General features: G+C 35.9%; 1 protein-coding gene across 2 annotated transcripts in view; it reads left to right on the top strand.

Annotated features, from left to right (window-relative positions):
• Positions 1-18,575, top strand: part of GABRB1 (gamma-aminobutyric acid type A receptor subunit beta1) — a 359,121-nt gene that overhangs the window by 119,183 nt on the left and 221,363 nt on the right. For both annotated transcript variants that reach the window (XM_055341766.1, XM_055341759.1), the window contains exon 4: positions 3,611-3,831. In XM_055341766.1, coding sequence (XP_055197741.1) covers positions 3,611-3,831 — 221 coding nt within the window. The remainder of the gene's footprint in view (positions 1-3,610; positions 3,832-18,575) is intronic.

Raw genomic sequence — 18,575 nt, 5'->3', positions numbered from 1 at the left:
TCCATCCACGTCAAAGCAAATGGTGGGTATTTGTCGTTTCTAATGGCTGAGGAATATTCCATTGTATACATAGACCACATCTTCTTTATCCATCATCTTTCGATGGATACCAAGACTCCTTCCACAGTTTGGCTATTGTGGACATTGCTGCTAGAAACATCGGGATGCAGGTGTCCCGGCGTTTCATTGCATCTGTATCTTTAGGGTAAATCCCCAGCAGTGCAGTTGCTGGGTCGTAGGACAGGTCTATTTTTAACTCTTTGAGGAACCTCCACACAGTTTTCCAGAGTGGCTGTACCAGGTCACATTCCCACCAACAGTGCAGGAGGGTTCCCCTTTCTGAGAAGGAGATTCTTGTTAGGCATACACTAAAGTACAAATAGTACAAAAAAGGAGATATGGCTGTATTTTAGGTCTTTCCATAATGTTCCTCATTATCACCACGATTATCATTATCTTCAAAAAGTTTTCATTAAGATTATCAATCTCATCTGCCCATATTTCCATTTGTCATGGAATCGGGTCATAGATTAGGATAGTAACGCTAGAAATTCAGAAGAAAAGTTCTGAAGGATACTTGTGCCAAATCACCCAGTTCCAAAACATACAAGCAGAAATACTTCTTCAGTGAATTACTTCTTCTTGCAAATAGGGTAAATTACTGCTTTAATTTAGAACCGTGATGTGATTTTTAGTCAATATTTAGTGAAAACAGAGTGGGAGTTGTGCAGAGCAAAGATCTCACTGCATGTATATAGTTCTTTCTCTACAGGAAACAAAACCATTTCCAGAAAAAGAAGGGAAAAGGTCTACACACGTGCACATACATGCACTCATGCACACACACTTACTTAGATCTATGCAGAGATTACTCATGTTACACTATTTTCTCCTTTCTACTCCCCATTGTTGACTTATCACAAACTCGTATTTTAATCATAGCGTTTATCATGAGTATTATTTTGCCTTTATAACCCTGTATACTTTACAAGAATATGTTTTTTCGCCAATACACATTAAAACTTTATTGAGGAAAAGATGGAATAAGCATTTTGCCCATGGTCTCACTGTGAGGAAATTCTTTGTCCCACGTGTGAAGATCTGGAAGCTAATGACTATTGGGCATGAGTACTGAAACAATGTGTTCCAAGCTGACTGTGCTGATCACCATGGCAAAGTTTACATTAACATGTCTTTGACTAGTTATTAATTTTCCTACTTTGGCTGAATTACAAACAAGAACTGAACACCAAGACTTGCAATTTATCACAGACAATTGCTTATTTTCATGGTCAGTGGAGTCCTTCTGCCTACAAATTTTTTTCGTAAACATCTCTTTAAAAATAGAAATGCTTATGAAAATGAATATATACACTCAAAGTAATTTGGAGGTATGATACTAATCTTTAAATAGCAACAATTTTGAAGATAATATATTTGTTTAGCATGTTACAGTTTCTAAAGAGGCTTCTCCATAATTTTCCCAAGTAATGTTCACAATTAGCCAGAAAGTGCTATTATTTTTATTTAAAAATGAGGCATTTACAATACGGGGTTAAGTTAGTTACTTGTGGTTCAGGCATGAGTATATGTGGTAGATCTTAGAATCAAGGTACTTTGAAATCTCTGGCCCAGAATCTGTCCAATTCATTTTTCTTCCAAAAAGGTGTTAAGAAATTGAAGAGAATGCAAATAAGAATAGTAGCAATTGAGAAGGGAATTGTATGTAACCCTGTGGATTTTCTTCTTGTTAAATGAAGGTAAAGTGGAAGGAGCTTTTAGACCTTTAAGGGATATTGAGTGATTAATAGTGAAGAGCTAATGAACGAGAAAGAATGGCTTTGAATTATTGCACGATGGCTTCTGAGTAAACAGTGTAAGTATTCTTGAGTATAATGGTTAAAGGACCCTGGAATTCATTATCCAGAACAAATATTGTCTTATATTTGCGATTTTTCAGAACTGCATATAATATAGATCCATAAAGTGTTCTAAATAAACTATGGTTTGCCCAGATGTAAGGCATGATGTGAGTCAGAGTTTCTCAATTAGTGGTATATACAACATAGGCAGTTCACAGACCTTGTGCAGGAGTTATGCAGTGTTTTCTTAACTGTTGCTAAAGCATTCACAGTCACTACTGACAGATAAATATCCTTTAAAAGCAAAAATGAACTTTCTGTTTTTATTACACTGGGACTCACATCTTAAAAGACTTTATGATTTTACTGCTACCATTATTTTATTTTATTTTATTTTATTTATTTTATTTTATTTTATTCTATTTTATTTTATTTTATTTTATTTATTTTTTGTTATTTTTTCATGAGAGACACACAGAGAGAGGTAGAAACATAGGCAGAGGAGAAGCAAGCTCCCCACAGGGAACCCGATGTTGGACTCCATCTCAGGACCTCAGGATCGTGACCTGAGCCAAAGGTAGATGCTTAACCAGTTAGCAACCCAGGTGTCTCTATTGCTACCATTTTTTTTAAAAGATTTATTTATTTATGATAGAGAGAGAGAGGCAGAGACACAGGAGGAGGGAGAAGCAGGCTCCATGCCGGGAGCCCGACGCGGGACTCAATCCCGGGACTCCAGGATCGCGCCCTGGGCCAAAGGCAGGCGCCAAACCGCTGAGCCACCCAGGAATCCCCTGCTACCATTTTTTTAATGGACAATTACACTTTCTATAATAGGGTTCTTTAAAAATAGATAACTAAAACTCTCATAATCATCATGGCTCCTCTCTAATAGCTTGATCTATTTATTGAGCCTGAATCTTCCTGTCTCTCACTGCCAGGGAAAATCTCGGCAGAAAAAAAAAGGTAAAAAGGGATGTCCTCAGTATTACCTCTTACAAGAGGTGAGGAAACAAACTCAAGCACAAACCCAGCTCTGAACTCAAACCAATTCCTAAAGCAAAACAGGAATCAGATAAGAGAGAAATAGTTGAGCAGTTCCATCACAGATTTCAGTTCTCAGGCCAAATAAATATCTCCATTTAAACGTGCTTTATAAACTACTTTTTAGTACCAGTAGACAAGTTGTAATTTGCTAGAAAGATCCAGATAATGGTGATTGACGACCTTTATAATGCAAACGGCAGTATTTATTCAAAAGGCATTTGCAGTTTGGAAAACACCCTCTCCTTTTCAGCACACCAATTCTTAGTTATTATTATTGCGCACACAATAGTACCATAATAGTACCATAAATATACCATAAATATAATATTCAAAGGCAGGTTTTTGAACATGGATGAACATGGATGTCTCAGCATAACTTTCATTTATGGCCTCACCCATTATCACTACCTTAACTTCAAACCTTAAAATTCAGTTAAATGGATTTGCCCTACATTGGAGTGAATGCTTGTGCATGCATTCAATTATTGCTCCAGTTCTTCTAACCTACTGGCTGCCCTATACACAGAGGTGCAAATTTCTGTGTATTCAGATGTAACTTCTTCAGGATTAGCAGGAGGGTGGATCTCTGGGAATACACAATACCACCTACTATCACTTTCATAACAAAAGGTCTTCGATGATGATGATGATGATGATGATGATGATAATGATAATCAATTTTTTTTTCATTTATTTCACAGGATTATACACTCACCATGTATTTCCAGCAGTCTTGGAAAGACAAAAGGCTTTCTTATTCTGGAATCCCGCTAAACCTCACATTAGACAACAGGGTAGCTGACCAACTCTGGGTGCCAGACACCTACTTTCTGAATGACAAGAAATCATTTGTGCATGGAGTTACAGTGAAAAATCGAATGATACGACTTCATCCTGATGGAACAGTTCTCTACGGACTCCGGTAAATGACTTTGTGTTGCATGGGTCACTGTTACTGTTGTAGTTATTATTATTGTTATGTTTTATTTTTTATTTTTGGAAATGGGCAGAAGGAAGAGAACCAAGTAGGGGAATGTATAGACAGTTTCATCTATGTAACAAAATTATGTTGCAGACCAGAAAATCTCTTTTGGAATCATTTGAGCTAATTCTAGGCAACTTCGTTTATCAAAGGTAAGTGAATGATTTGCCCTGAACTTCCAATAATAAACGTAGTAATAGGAAAATGTATGTTTGCCAGATTTTATATCTAACTTATTGTAGAAATTAAATCTTTTTTTAGCTGATTGCTTGATTATCTCAGAGCCACGCAGATGGAAGTGAAATGTGTTCTAAGTATTGGGTATAGCTACTTAATTATGAAAGAGAATTATGAAACAATATTTTGAAGAAGTTGGAAATATTTTGTGGTAACTTTGAGAAGATTCATAGTGTTTTCATTCCCTTAAATCCCTCTTTTAGTATGTGTATTTAGGCATACGATCCGTATTGAATTAATTTTTGTTCATGTAAGGTAAGGCTTGAGGTTCAATTTTTTTCCCTATGAACATCCAGTTAAATAATTTACTGAAAAGATTTTTCTTTTCCCACCAGATTGTGTTGGTGCCTTTGACTGGATAAGCGAGAGTCTACTTCTAGGCTCTATTCTATTCCATTGTTCCATCTGTCTCTCCATAAGCAGTATCACACTATTTTAATTACAATAGCTATACAGTAAATCATGAAATACTGTAAATCCTCCAACTTTGTACTTATTATTTAAGATTCCTATGGATGAATATTCTAGACATTGTGCTTCCTGTAACTTCTAGAACCAACTTACTGATTTCTACCAAAAAAATCTGCTGGAATTATAATTGGGATTGCATTAACTCTGTAGATCAGTTTGAGGAGAATTAATATCTTAAAATTATCTAATATTCTAATTCATGAATATGATGTACCTTTATTTACTTAGGTTACTTTTAATTTATATCAAAATGTTTTACACCATGGTGGCTTTTATTTTATTTGGCTTTTTATGATTCAAGTATAAAAAAAGGTATCATACACTTATAGTGGTCTATTATTAACTCTCATTTGGTTAAGGATTTAAAAATTTTAGGGCTAGAATTCAAATCAGCTTCCCATTTTACTAAAGAAATACCTGAATTGTGGCATGTTACTGTGGGATATTGTAGAGTGGTGGTTCTTTATTCTTTGTTGTCACCTTTTGTGATCCCTTTGAGAAGCGACGAAAGCTATATTCACAAACTCATATATGAGTTTCCTATTGTTTTAGAGTCTTCATAAGCTCCCTAAAATTCTTCACACATCATCAACACCACGCTAAAACTCTAGACGAGATAAAATGCTACAAGCAACTTCTGTACATTCATCAAATACCCAAAAACAATATGCAAGTGCAAAAAACTGCACTTTTTTTCTGCACTTAGTTTTGCACTAAAACTTCTGAACTTAACCCAATGGTTGATTATTTAGTTGATAGATTTGGACTTCATTTGCATGGTAAAACAGCATCAGTTGCAAAATAATATTTGTAATTTCTCCACTTTTTCAGTACCCCAAGAGCTTTCAATTCTAGATTAAAATCTCTGACCTAAAAATCTCTCAAAAAAAAAAAAAAAACGTAAAATAAACCAACAATTCCCTTCAGTGTGTTGATAGCTACTACTGACAAAATCTAATCCAAGATCAGTGGTGATCCTTGATGATGATGCATACACTGGAAAACAGTTGTCATTTTTTTGTGTCAATGAAACTTTTGTCAGATATAACCAAGGTGTAAAGGGACAAATTATTCTTCTAAAATATTCTGGGAGAAGGGCAGGCCCGGTGGCACAGCGGTTTAGCGCCGCCTGCAGCCCGGGGTGTGATCCTGGAGACCCAGGATCGAGTCCCACATCAGGCTTCCTGTATGGAGCCTGCTTTCCCCTCTGCCTATGTCTCTGCCTCTCTCTCTGTGTGTGTGTCTCTCATGAATAAATAAATAAAATCTTAAAAAAAATATTCTGAGAAAAACTCCATAATCCAACTTAGTAAGATAATCAATTACATGTATAATAACTATATATGATTAGCAAAGAATGTATAAAAAGTTGTTTTTGTTAAAAAAAAAAGCAATCAGGTTTTTTATTGGCAAGAAAGAATCTCGCTTCAGGCATTTCTCAAATTATTGGTAGTCTCCACCAATGGAAATGGATAAACAGGAAGAAAAATATTTGAGAACCATGAAGTTGAACACATCTCATTGCAAACTGATAAAACTGAAGCACAACACAGGAAGGGTCTTTTCTAAGGGCACAATAAAGTAACAGCAGAATTGGGACTAAACTCCAGGTATCTTGATTTCCATACGTGTGCTTTTCCTACGCCATCACCCTTCAAACACACAAAGAAGTCAACACCTCCTTCCAAATCGTGTAACATTGCTTTCTCTTCTTTGCAGCCAACCTAGGCTTGGTGCCCACAAATAGCTCTCCTCAAGGAAAACATAGACCCTTCCTTTATTATGTGGATTCTGATCTCTTTTTGGTACCGGCATTCTCCATAAGAGTTTCACATCATTTTGATATTTCTCCTCCCTTGTCGTCTTCTTCCCTCCCCCCAACTCCAACATTTCTGGTTGTTTGACCTTGAACAAGTCATACAAATTTACTAATCTTGGTTCTATCACCTGCAGTAATGAGTGAATAACCCCTGATTCGTTATTAGGAAATTCTTACGAAATAATGAATAAGTTAATACAGTAAATTCTAAGTTGTATTTTTCTGAAGTCGTTGTGCCTTGTATAGATTTATTAGGTCCTAGAGAAGCTGCACATGGAGGGTGATTCTCTAACTCCCAGGGGCATCAGTAACAAGAACAGAGATACAGTTTTCCAAAGAAACAAACAAACAAACATTCAGAGGCACCTGCATGGCTCAGTTGATTGGTTTCCGCTCAGGTGACGAGCTCAGGGTCTGGAGATCAAGCTGCCCCTCAGGCTATACGCTAAGCAGGGAATCTGCTTGAGATTCTTTCCCCTCCATCTCCTTCCCCCACTGCCCCTTCTCTCACATGTGTGTGCTCGCTCTCTCTCTCAAATAAAATAATTTAAAAAAATTCACTGAGTGCAATGTATATGCCATATATTCACTCTTCTGGCCCTGGAAATAATTCCACAGAAGCATGACAGAAATTTGTCATTGTGACAGAGGGGGACTCACTAGTGACTGTGGTCAGAAGATTGTGGCTGAACTAGATTGTACTCTTCAGTAAGCTATTTCTTCCTCTGAGCTTCAGAGTCCTCAGTCTTACAGGGAAGAGATTACATAAAATTCTCCCTAAATTCCCTTCCAAATCTAACTTCCATTGCTTCTATGATTCTATATATTCAGGCTTGTTTATTTTAATTCTTTTGATATAGATTTCCTAGTCTTAGAAAGGACAACCTGTATTTTTTTCTTCATAATTGACTTCTCAAGAATAACTGCCATATATTACTTCCTAAGCACATGTACTAGAAAATCCTTATCATATAGCATATGTATTGGTATATTAATAGCTGTACTTACTTTATATATGGGTATTCAGAAGAATGAAATTCTTGCCTTATCTCTTTCCATAAGTCTAGCTAATAGTCATTATGAAATTAGACTGTACACTAATGGCATCTTTTTTTTTAACATTGATGGGTTAATGGGATTTTCTGAATGTACCTAAAGTCCCTTTAAAAACCAATATTCCAATTATTCCATAATCATAAGACCATTCATTAAACTAAATAAAATTCTCCTATATTCAAACTCATTATGAGATGCTAAAATGTAATGTATATGAAGCCACAAGAATAGAATTGGTTGTTTTCTATTTCTGTGAACTATGCCAAATCAGATTTTACACATGAGGAATGATACACAGTTGTGTTAACACTTAAAAATAATAGAGTGATGTCTGATGGGAGTCTAGTGCTTTTGGAGGAGCCAGGTTGCTGTGCAACAGGCATTCAGCAAATAGAAGAGGCTCCATTCCCTATGCTTTTTGCACTAAGTTTACCTCTTCTGTGACAAAATGCATTACACCAAGGAGCAGCCCCACCATCACTATTACTTCTTCTATTTTGCTTCAGATCTATATGAAAGATATCTGTGATGTGGTGAGATGTGGCAGGAGACCAGAACTTATGTCCATGTCCCATGACTGCTCCACCCTCCTCCTTTCAAAGCACATGATGTCATTTATTTTCTTCCTCAAAGATGGAGACTAAACAGCTGAATTGTCATGGATGTTGTCAGTGTCATGCATCAAATCCTTAAATTTCTGTCTTTCCTCCCTTCTGTTTAACTCTGGGGATGATTTCCTCCTCTTTCGAAGGTCAGTCTTTCCACATATGCATTTCATTTTATTACTGCACACTCTTCTCAGACTTTGCTCTCTTCTTTTAGCAAATCTTCAGACTTCCCTCTCCACTGGCTCCTTCCAGTCCTCTCATATCTCATATTTTTGGTTTCCTTTACTCCTTCACCATTTACTCCTCAGTCTCCAAAACCATTGCTCCACTCATGCTACTTTCCTGAAACAAATCTGTCCAAAATTACCAGCACCATTGCTGGTTCTCAATCTATACTCTTGACTTCTCTGAATGATTTAAGAGTAGTGACTGACCTTGATGCCAGGATTTCCACAACTTGGCACAGTTTTTTCATTATTGCTGTTCTTCTGGTCTTTTTTGCTATTTCCTCACTGGTTCCTCTCTTGCCTCTAATTGTGAACTAAAGGGATTCTTTGAGGTTTGATCAACTCACTGATGTGACAGCTTAAATATCTAAAACCCAAATTACTGAGTTCATAAAAATATTTGTAATTGCTTCCTGAGCATCTGTATCTGGATGCCCACCCAGCCAGATCCTCCTGACATGACCCCTATTTTATATTACCTGTTTTCTTTTTCTAAAACCAAGTTCTCCTCCTTATACAGCTGCTAATAACCAAAATCGTCATCCTCCAAGTCAATAGGAATGAACTTGTAGGCAGTTTTAACTCTACATCTCTTTTGTTCTGAGATCCAATCTATTGTTTCTGCTCTGCTGTATCTCAGCTATGTGCATTTACAACCCATTCCATCATCTAAATTAACATCCTTACTATCTGTCACTTCCTGGCCAATTTCCTACCTCAATTTTTCTTGTTCTCATCAACTGCCATCTTACTCTTCCTACAGTGCATGTCACTCCTACACGAAAAAAAAAAAAGTGTCTCCACAGTCCCCATAGAATCACATTTTTATTCTTCTGTGTGTAATCTAAGACTTTTTATATGTGACCAAAACAACTTTCCCACATCATTGCCCATTTCCTTCCTCTATGAAGCCTAAACTTTTATAAAGCAACCTACTTATTTCTCTAAGCACATTCAAGGCATTTCAAACTCATGTATGACCTAAATATATGACTCAAATAGATCATATTTATACCAAAAAACCTATTTGATATTACTTGAGATTCAAATTTAACTGTGGGCATCCTGTTTTATCTGACAACCTTAGAGCCCTGCTGAAATGCTCTCACTTCACTATTATCCCCAAACCCTCTTTTCCTCATTCCACCACTGTTTCCCATCTTACTCCTTTTTCTTAAAAGCTTCTCTGAAATTTCACTTTCTCCATGAGGACTTTCACAGTCTTTTTAGGCAGATGAAAACTCATTCTGATTTGATAGCTTACTTGGCTTTAATCTCATGTAGGCCCATGAGATTTGTAACACACCTTTGATGTCATATCTTTCTGTGTCTTGGGGTTATTTTCCTGTGATAGCAACAAGATTGTTCAGCTGCTGAAAATATGAACTGTATTTCCTTAACCTTTGATCCCCTCTCTCAAACCAAATAAATTTTGAAAAATTGAAATGAAAATTTGTAGGATGCAGTAACCTGACTCACAATCATTGTCAGCTGCAACATTTCCTATATCTAAATGATGGCTCTTAACCAAAGAGCGATTATCACTATTAATGACCAGATGTGTTCTGCCTCTTGTCCAAACATGATCCAGCTCGCTGCAAACACTGATTCTCTCCAAGGCCTGACCCCGTGGATGCTGAAAGACAGTATTTATCTTTCCTGAAAATGGCAGGCATGGAATGACTGAATTCTTGGGACGTATTTAGTGGAATACTTAACCTTCTTAAAACTGCCCTTCTTTTGCCTTCCCCTCCTAACCCTTGCCTTGGCTTTCCTTTCTAAGATTCACGGTGCTTCTTTCCTGCATCTTCTAGCAAAGGTGAGCTTGGGGCCAGGTGGTTTTGAGGAGCTATGTGAGAATGGGGAGTGGAATGAATAGTGAAAATTCTCTGGCTCAATACTGGGTCATATTGGATCTTGTAAGTATGTTGAGTGTTTATGTGGGCTTATGTGCACATTTCATAAGCAATACAGAATAAGTAATACACTTCACGCCATTTAACATTGCTATCAATTATATCAAAGAATTTAGCTAATACCAAAGTAAATAAATCATTGAAACTATGCTATGCATGAGTGCTATACTAATATCCAAGTAGAGAAATGTGCTAACGAATATCCAACTTTATAAATAATTGAGACTATACTATGCTAAGTGCTCTACTTCTATTGTCATATTTTATCTTTACCACAACACTATGAATTATGTACTAGTATTATGCTGTATACTAATATATTAGTATATACTAATACTAAGAGAATCTAAAGTAATTTTTCTTGCCTCATAATTTATACTTGTCAAGGTCAAACAGATACACATTACATTTGACTGATAAAATATCTGAAATCTTTTTCCACTAAATGTTCACTGTTCCTTTATTTCTCTCCTTGTAAATTATTTGAAAAATTAAAAAACATAGGTTTTTTTGTGATTACATCCCCTTGTTGTAAATGTGTTTCTCTATGCCCTCTATTTGAGGCTTGATCAGATTTAGATTAGTTATTTTGTTTTGCTTTGACAAGACTGCTTCATAAGTCATTGCACACTTCTGTCAGGAGACACAAAATGCCTACATGTCTTTGTGATGTGCAGATTGTTGAGCAGATTTAGGCACTGACAACTTGATCTAGCCATTACAATAATTCTGTTAATTTTTATGTAATTGTATTAGTTTGCTAAGACTGTGTAACAAAGTGCCACAAAATGGCTGCGAAGAGAAATTTGTAGTCTCACAGTTCTGGAGTCAGCAAAATTGGTTTCTTCTGAGGGATATGAAGGAAGGGTCTGTTCTGGGCCTCATTCCTTGGCATGTCTGGCTTCTCCCTGTATTCCTTCTTTCTATGTGTATCTCTGTGTCCTCTTTTTAAAAGGACACTGGTCATATTGGATGGGGCCTACCCTAATGATCTCACTTTAAATTGATTACCTCCATAAAGACTCTACCTCCCAATAAGGTCACACTCTGAGGTACTGGATGTTAGGACTTCAACCGATGAATTTAGAGGGACACAATTCAGCCCATGACAATTTTAGCAGCCAGTGGTAGTCTTTGCCTAAACCTGTTTAGAATTTGCAAAATGTGATATTCTAACATTCCTTCTTTATTTAGTAACTAGATTATTCTCTAAGGAAGAACTTTCCTTCATCAACTATTTGATAATCTGAAGTAAAATTGTTGCAGTGAAGGCAGATAAATGCTTGATTGTTTCCCTTTATTGAGCAGTTTTCAAAATAGCTAGTTGTTTCCCTAGAATCTCCCAAATGTGACCACTGAGACTTGGCGTTTTGTTGTTTTTTTTTGTGTGTATCCTTATAAAATGATGGGTTGTAACAGGTATGCCTGTTACAGTCCAGTCCACTGTGACTGTCATTACTTTCAATCCTCACTTTGTCTTGTCTTTGGCCACTGGCAGCCCTTTTAAGTTGGCTCCCGAGTTCTTTCAGCATGAACTCAGTAGTCATTGACAGTTCCCTGGTCTTCTGATACATCAACTTGTACATTGTGTGTCCTAGAAGTAGAGGAAAAACATTACAAGTTCATATTGATATTCCTAATTCAATTTTAAAATTATAGGGCTTTTATTCAACCTCTTTAATTTTTTATTTGTTTCTTTCATCTTCATTAACAATACTGACTCCTAATATATTAACATGATTATGTAGTTTATTGTATATATATGTGTACATATATGTGTATATGTATATACATGTTTTTAAATAAAAATACCAACATTATTGTTACTAATGATGGAATTACCAAAAAAAGTTAAGATTTCTTTGTAGTGATTTTGCCTTTAGGGCATATCCCATTAGGGATATAGAGTAGAATCACTGTTTTTAAAGTTACATTTTAAACTTTAGTGTCTTATTGTACGATTAAGCCACCACTAAAGAAACCTTTTGTTTTTGGTTTGGATTTTTAAAATTTGATTTAGTTCGATTTCATAATCATATAAAATATTTGCATATTTCCAAAGTCAAAAAATGAAACAAAAGAAGTATTATTTCCACTGTGGTCCTGACTCTTTTCCATTATCTTCCCCTGTAGCATTTTAATTTGCTTTAAGATTTTCCTTCTGTTGTAACAGACATGCACACATAGTCACCTCCTTGGCTGGAAGGTAGCACAGTATTTCCACTACTCTATCTTGGGAGATGATTTTGCAAAGCCACCATAATGTCGAAAGCAGAGTTTAATCCAACTTTCCTCATTTCAGCCTACATTCTTTGCCCCTGCACAGAGAAGCTTTTCTCTGTGCTGTTTAAGCTTGTCTTTCCTGCAGATGATTCTGGGAAGATAGTCACCTATGTCTGATGCTTTCATTGCTCACCATTATAGAAATAAAAATAATTAGAGAGAATAAACAGCATAAATGGGAATAGCTCTTCCAAGTGTGTGAGATTTATAAAATGTACATAACTTTGTCAGGTTTTCTAACATACACAAAGGACTCCAAATTCCAAAGAGAAACTACTAAATTGCAGGTTTCAGAAATGAATCTGGGGCTAACCAGACACCTGTGGCCTGAGAGGGATTTTGAGAATTCCCCTACCATATTTGCTTACCTAGGTTGACTCCGAATTGATTTTTTGATGTTCTTGACAGTGCCTGACCATGAGTTGTGCATGAGAATAAAATCAAAGACTACATTTATTGAATATAAAAGAAAAACAGAATTTCCCAGTATTCCTCAGAGGATCATTTTGTCTTGCCTTGGTCTTCATGATAAAAAGTAGAGGCAATTATTTTGATGATATTGATAAAGAAAAAAACGCAAAAAACCCAAACCCTACCACAATTGATTTTAAAGCAGTTTGAGGTCCTAAATGTTTCATATTAGCTCTCTACATTGATTGTACACCCTGAAAAAAATTACTTCTCTCTCCTACAGACTTTCTGTGTATAGAAGCAGTTATGATTACATTCAGGAGTCCTGGGCAGATCACACAGGGCTTCCTGTGAGGCATGCTAGGCAAAGATATTGTTGAGTTGATTATAGAGAATAAATATGTGGGCTGATGCAGTGTTTGCAGAGGAAGGCTGGCTGATATTGACAAATGCATCCTGTTAAGAGAAAGAAACTTCTTACTTCAAATGGTAGAGATGAAAAAACAGACCATGCATAAAGAATAGGTAGCTTATTCTGTTAGGAAGAATGCCTGGAGACTCTTTACAGTTCTCACCAAAGAGCATAGTATTGCTATTCCCTTCACGCTGTTGATGTATATTTTAAAGTTTCATCAGTGACATACAGAGAAACTATTTGAAATATTCTCCAGTGAAAGGGCTGCTATTTTTGCTTTTCAAAGTTTTTATTTTTAATGTTCTTTATTCATCTATCTAAATATGAAAAAAATTTTATGATTAAATATTTCTTAGAATCTCCTTTTAGATAAATAATGATACAGCGACTAATTCAGGTACTGAAAGACCAATTTAAATAATTGTGCAATTACTATAACTATCGTGTGGCCATGTGATCTGTAGATGTGTTGTTATGAGTAAACCTCCTTAATACAGTTAATGCAGGAGATTAAGTAAAAATGGGACCATAAATTATCTAAGAAAAGAACTACATCTCCTGAAATTCTTAACCTTGATTGAGTCTCTCATGGAATAAGACCAAATCTGAACTCTCAGAAAGGAAGAAAAGAACAAGAGAAAAACATGTAAGAAGGAGAAAGAAGGAAAAATGGAGGGATGGGAGGCAGGCAGGAGAAAAGGCAGGAAGGCAGGGAGACAGGGAGAGGGGGGAGGGATGGGGAAAGGAGAGAGCGAGGGACTGCAGGGAGGGAGGGAGGAAACAAAAAAGGAAAGGAAAACCAAATATCTTAAAGCTGTATCATATTTGTTTATATACTAGTTATACTAATTACAAACAACACCATTAGGTTGTGACAATCATTTGTAAAATTTTAAAAGTAATCTTCTCCAGGACCTGCAATTGATTTCATTGAACCATCATTTACAGCTTTAGTATTTTAGTACCACTTCCATGATTTTTGCCACAACTGCATATCATCCAAAATTATTAACTCATTTTTTGCTTAGTATATTTGAAAAGAAACTTTCATTACCTCTGTATTTGGAAAACTACTATTTTAAAAAAATAGACATTAAAATGCATCTAAGGTAGGAGTTTTATTAAAATGTAAAAATGCCTAACCACATTCACTTAAGGTTAAGTAAATTAATACAGTAAAGGGCCTACATCATTCTCTGATTTATAGTAAGGACCTGATGAGCACTGACTTACCTTGTTTAAAATTCGTGGTATTGGTACACGTAGATAACAGATATATGCTATAGACATAATAATGGTCATCATCGAAGTAAAGACCTAAATTTTCTGTACTAATCTTTTCAGGCATCAAGTTAAAGCTAGCCTCCCTTTCAGTGTCTGTATCTCAGGTTATGAAATGGCCACCCCAGAAGCCACCAGCTGGCTGTGTTCCAATCCAGCTTCTCATTTTGAATACCAAAGGGCAGTCAGAGTATGTTTCTCAAACCTAAAATTCCACCTTGGTTTGTTTATCACAAGTAATACTAAGCTTAATATATCACTTCTTATTTTTTAAGTATTATGGTATTATAACTTTCCAGATGTAGAGTGACCAATGTAAAGTAATGCTTATGGATATGCAGTGTTCCATATCATTACTGAAAGCAGTAGTCTATTCTGTGTCACAACAGAAATGTCAGGGAGAATTTCTGAAAGGCTATATGCTATTAAAATATAATAGAAAACATTTTGTTTAAGACTAGATCTCTTAGGAAAATATTAACTTATTTTTTATACCAACATAAGTAATCTCACTGGTGTTAATAGTACATATTTGCAGTAAACCTAATATTACTCAATTACATCTAAAAGAAGTAATAGAACAATGAATACCATATTTACTAGAATTAATGCCTCATCCTTCAGAGTGTCACAATACACATCCTGGGGAAAAAAACGTTTACCTATATAACCAAATTTTCCCTCCTGTTCGGAAACAGTGAGTACTGTTAATCCAAGTAGAGCATGCTTTGTTCTTTCCAGGATATAAAAGTTGTATTAGAGAAGTAGCTCTTTGTCCAATGAATTAATACTCACTTCTCTATATCTTTTAGGAAAACTTGAGGCTCATCTTTCCTAAACCTTATTTTCTTCTTTTTAATAAAGACAGGGATAGAGCTCTTGGGGCAAAGCCAACCTATAATGAAACCACAAAGAGCTTGAGCTGATAGAAATGCCTGATCCATTTTCTTCTAATTGCAAAGCAGTGGTAGATACTTCAATAACAGTAACAATAAATAATGTAAATACAGTTTTTATTTTTTATTAAACCCTCACATTCTTACCCCTGTTTTTGGAAGAAAACTGCTTAAAGCAAAATTCTTTGTTCCTCCTAAATATCAAAGGATTATTGAAGATGAAGAAATGTGTTCCTCTAGAATCCAAACACCTGATTGTTTTGAAAATCTAGGTCATTGTAGTTTGATAACTAAAGGGAGACCCTAAAAGTTCATGAATGCTGCTTAAGGTACCATGACCACATATATGTAATTTGAATATTTCTACCTTCTCAACTAAAGAGTGGACAATACCAGGAAAGAGGAACTTCATCTTTTCAAGAATATTTTATTCACAAGCATGACCATCTCAGGCCCCAGGGCCTGCCAGCATTTAAACTTTTTGTGAAAATATTTGAGACATGACAAGCAAAACTTAATGGCTTCAAACAAGAAAAGTGTGAGATCAAAATTATTGAATTATTGATTAAATGCCTCCAAATATAACATTATATCTACAAGTCACTTGCAGATTAAAGAATCATAAAATTCAAAATTATAGAAGTCATTTTTAATGCTGTATTTCCTACATTTGCTCAAGAATGCCTTAGGCCAAAAGACTGCTCATAAAGACAAAATTCAGGCCTTCATTTTTAGGCCTTTAGGATTTCTACCAGTTCTTTCGCTTCTCTTCTCTTTCTATTCTATCCTGCAGCCCACCAGCAGATTTGTTTTAATAAAACACCATTTCATCACACCATTCTCTTGCTGAGGAACCTATTGATTCCCAGTTACCTACCACATCAAGGCAAAACTTTTCTCCAGACATTCATGACACTTCACAATTAGACTCACCCCTGTTACACAGCCTTACTTAAGATTTTGCCCAGCCATGAAGCCTTACATTGTGAGTGTGGGTTTCTCTTTGCTTTTCTTACTTACTAGACTGATTCTTATTTCCTAGCCTCTGTCAATAGTTCCCCTTCTTTTTAACTGAGCAATGAAAAATATCTTCCTTTCTTTTTACCAGTGCATTGTTCAGCTTCCAAGACCCAATTTAGAGATCATGTCTTTCTCTAAATCTTCTGTAACTACCTTAAACCTCATAGGTCTCCCTCTCCACAGTTATACAAAACTTGGAACTACTTACAAAGATAGCACTTAATTATGAAATGTCTTCCCCAGGTAATTATTGTTTACTAAGTTAGTCTCATCTCCCCAAACACGTAGCATCTTTTGAGAATATAGAGTCTATTTTTCATACTTCTTTGCCCACAATGTATACCACAGTCAGCACATATGCAGCAAATCATGCACATAACCATTTTGCATATTATTTTTAAACTTTACTCTTGCTCTTAACTATATCTCCCTGACTATGGCTTTTGTGCAGTCAGATTTGCTAAATTTTAAGGAGAAAGCTAATTCATTTTATGAAAATAAAACTTATATGAAAATGGTTAATTCTAATGCTCCACATTCTGCTGTAGCTTATAGGTAGGGGGCTTCCTTCGAAGAGAGTAAAGCTTTTTAAGGTATGAGGAGTGTATACAATGTTATGGATCAAATTTATTTTTTACCAACTTAGATGCATGAGTGCTTTCTCTTCAAAGTAGCTCCCTCAGAAAACTATATGCTTATTCTTCCAGTATATTTACAACTTCTCCTTAGGAATTTCATTCAGACCCTTGGCCACATGTTTAAATATTCAAGATGTTGGCAAATTGTTACATTGAAGGTGATTATTAGAAATAAGTAAGAGTGCAATTGCTGGATCACAGGGTAGTTATATTTTTAACTTTTTTTTAAGAGGGTGGGCAGAGGGAGAGGGAGAAAAATCCTAAGCAGGCTCCATGTCCAGGGCAGAGCCCAACATGGGACTCAGTCTCACAACCCTGAGATCATGACCTGAGGCAAAACCAAGGAGTCAGATGCTTAACCGACTGAGCCACCAGGGCCCCTCCTCTATTTTTAACTTTTTGAGGAACCTCCATACTCTTTTCTAGAATAGTTGCTCCAGTTTGCATTCCCACGAACAGTGTAAAGGATTCCGCTTTCTCCACATCCTCACCAAGCCAGTATTAGTAGGTATTTACTGAAAGGATACGAAAATACTAACTCAAAGGGTTACACACTTGCTGGTGTTTATAGCAGCATATGGAAAGAGCCCAAGCGTCCATCAATTGATGAATGGATAAAGAAAATATGGTATATATGCATATATTCCATATGCAATGGAATATTACTCAGCCATGAAAAAGAATGAAATCTGGCCATTTGCAGTGACATGAATGGAGGTAGAGTGTATTAAGTGAAGTCAGTCAGAGAAAGACAAATGTATGATTTCATTCATATGTGGAATTTAAGAAACAAAACAGATGAACATAGGGGAAGGAGAAAAAGAGAGAGGAGCAAACCATAAGAGACTCTTAGCTATAGAGATTATGCTTAGGGTTGATGGAGGGAGGTGAGTGGGGGGATGGGTTTAATGGGTGATGGGTATTAAGGCGGGCACTTGTGATGAGCATCGAGTATTGTATGTAAGTGATGAAGCACTGAATTCTGCACCTGAAACATATTACACTGTATATTAATGGAATTTAAATAAAAACTTGGGAAAAAAGAAATAAGAGTAGGAAATAAACTTGTGAACAATATTGTTGGTCAAAAACTGGTTGCAACACAGTCACACACAATTTTTCCTGTATGGTTCACTAAATAACTATAAATGCATAGTCCAACAGAGAGTAGAAAAATGCTTTTAGCTGAGGAAGCACACAAATCAAATAATTCTGTGTCTCTTCAATGGGATCACTTTTAAGAGCCCAAACATATTTGTATTTATTATACCCATTGCTAGCTCTGATGGTCTCATATTGCCAGAGCAGAGTTAGGTAGAAGAACTATCCAACTACTGTCTGACTTCCATCCTATCAGGTAAGGAAAATACAATTCCAACCAGAATTGTTAAAGTAAATATGTTTTA

The sequence above is a fragment of the Nyctereutes procyonoides genome, unplaced genomic scaffold, assembly GCF_905146905.1.
Source record: "Nyctereutes procyonoides isolate TBG_1078 unplaced genomic scaffold, NYPRO_anot_genome, whole genome shotgun sequence".
Classification (NCBI taxonomy): domain Eukaryota; kingdom Metazoa; phylum Chordata; class Mammalia; order Carnivora; family Canidae; genus Nyctereutes; species Nyctereutes procyonoides.
This window is presented reverse-complemented; position numbering and strand designations above follow the sequence as displayed.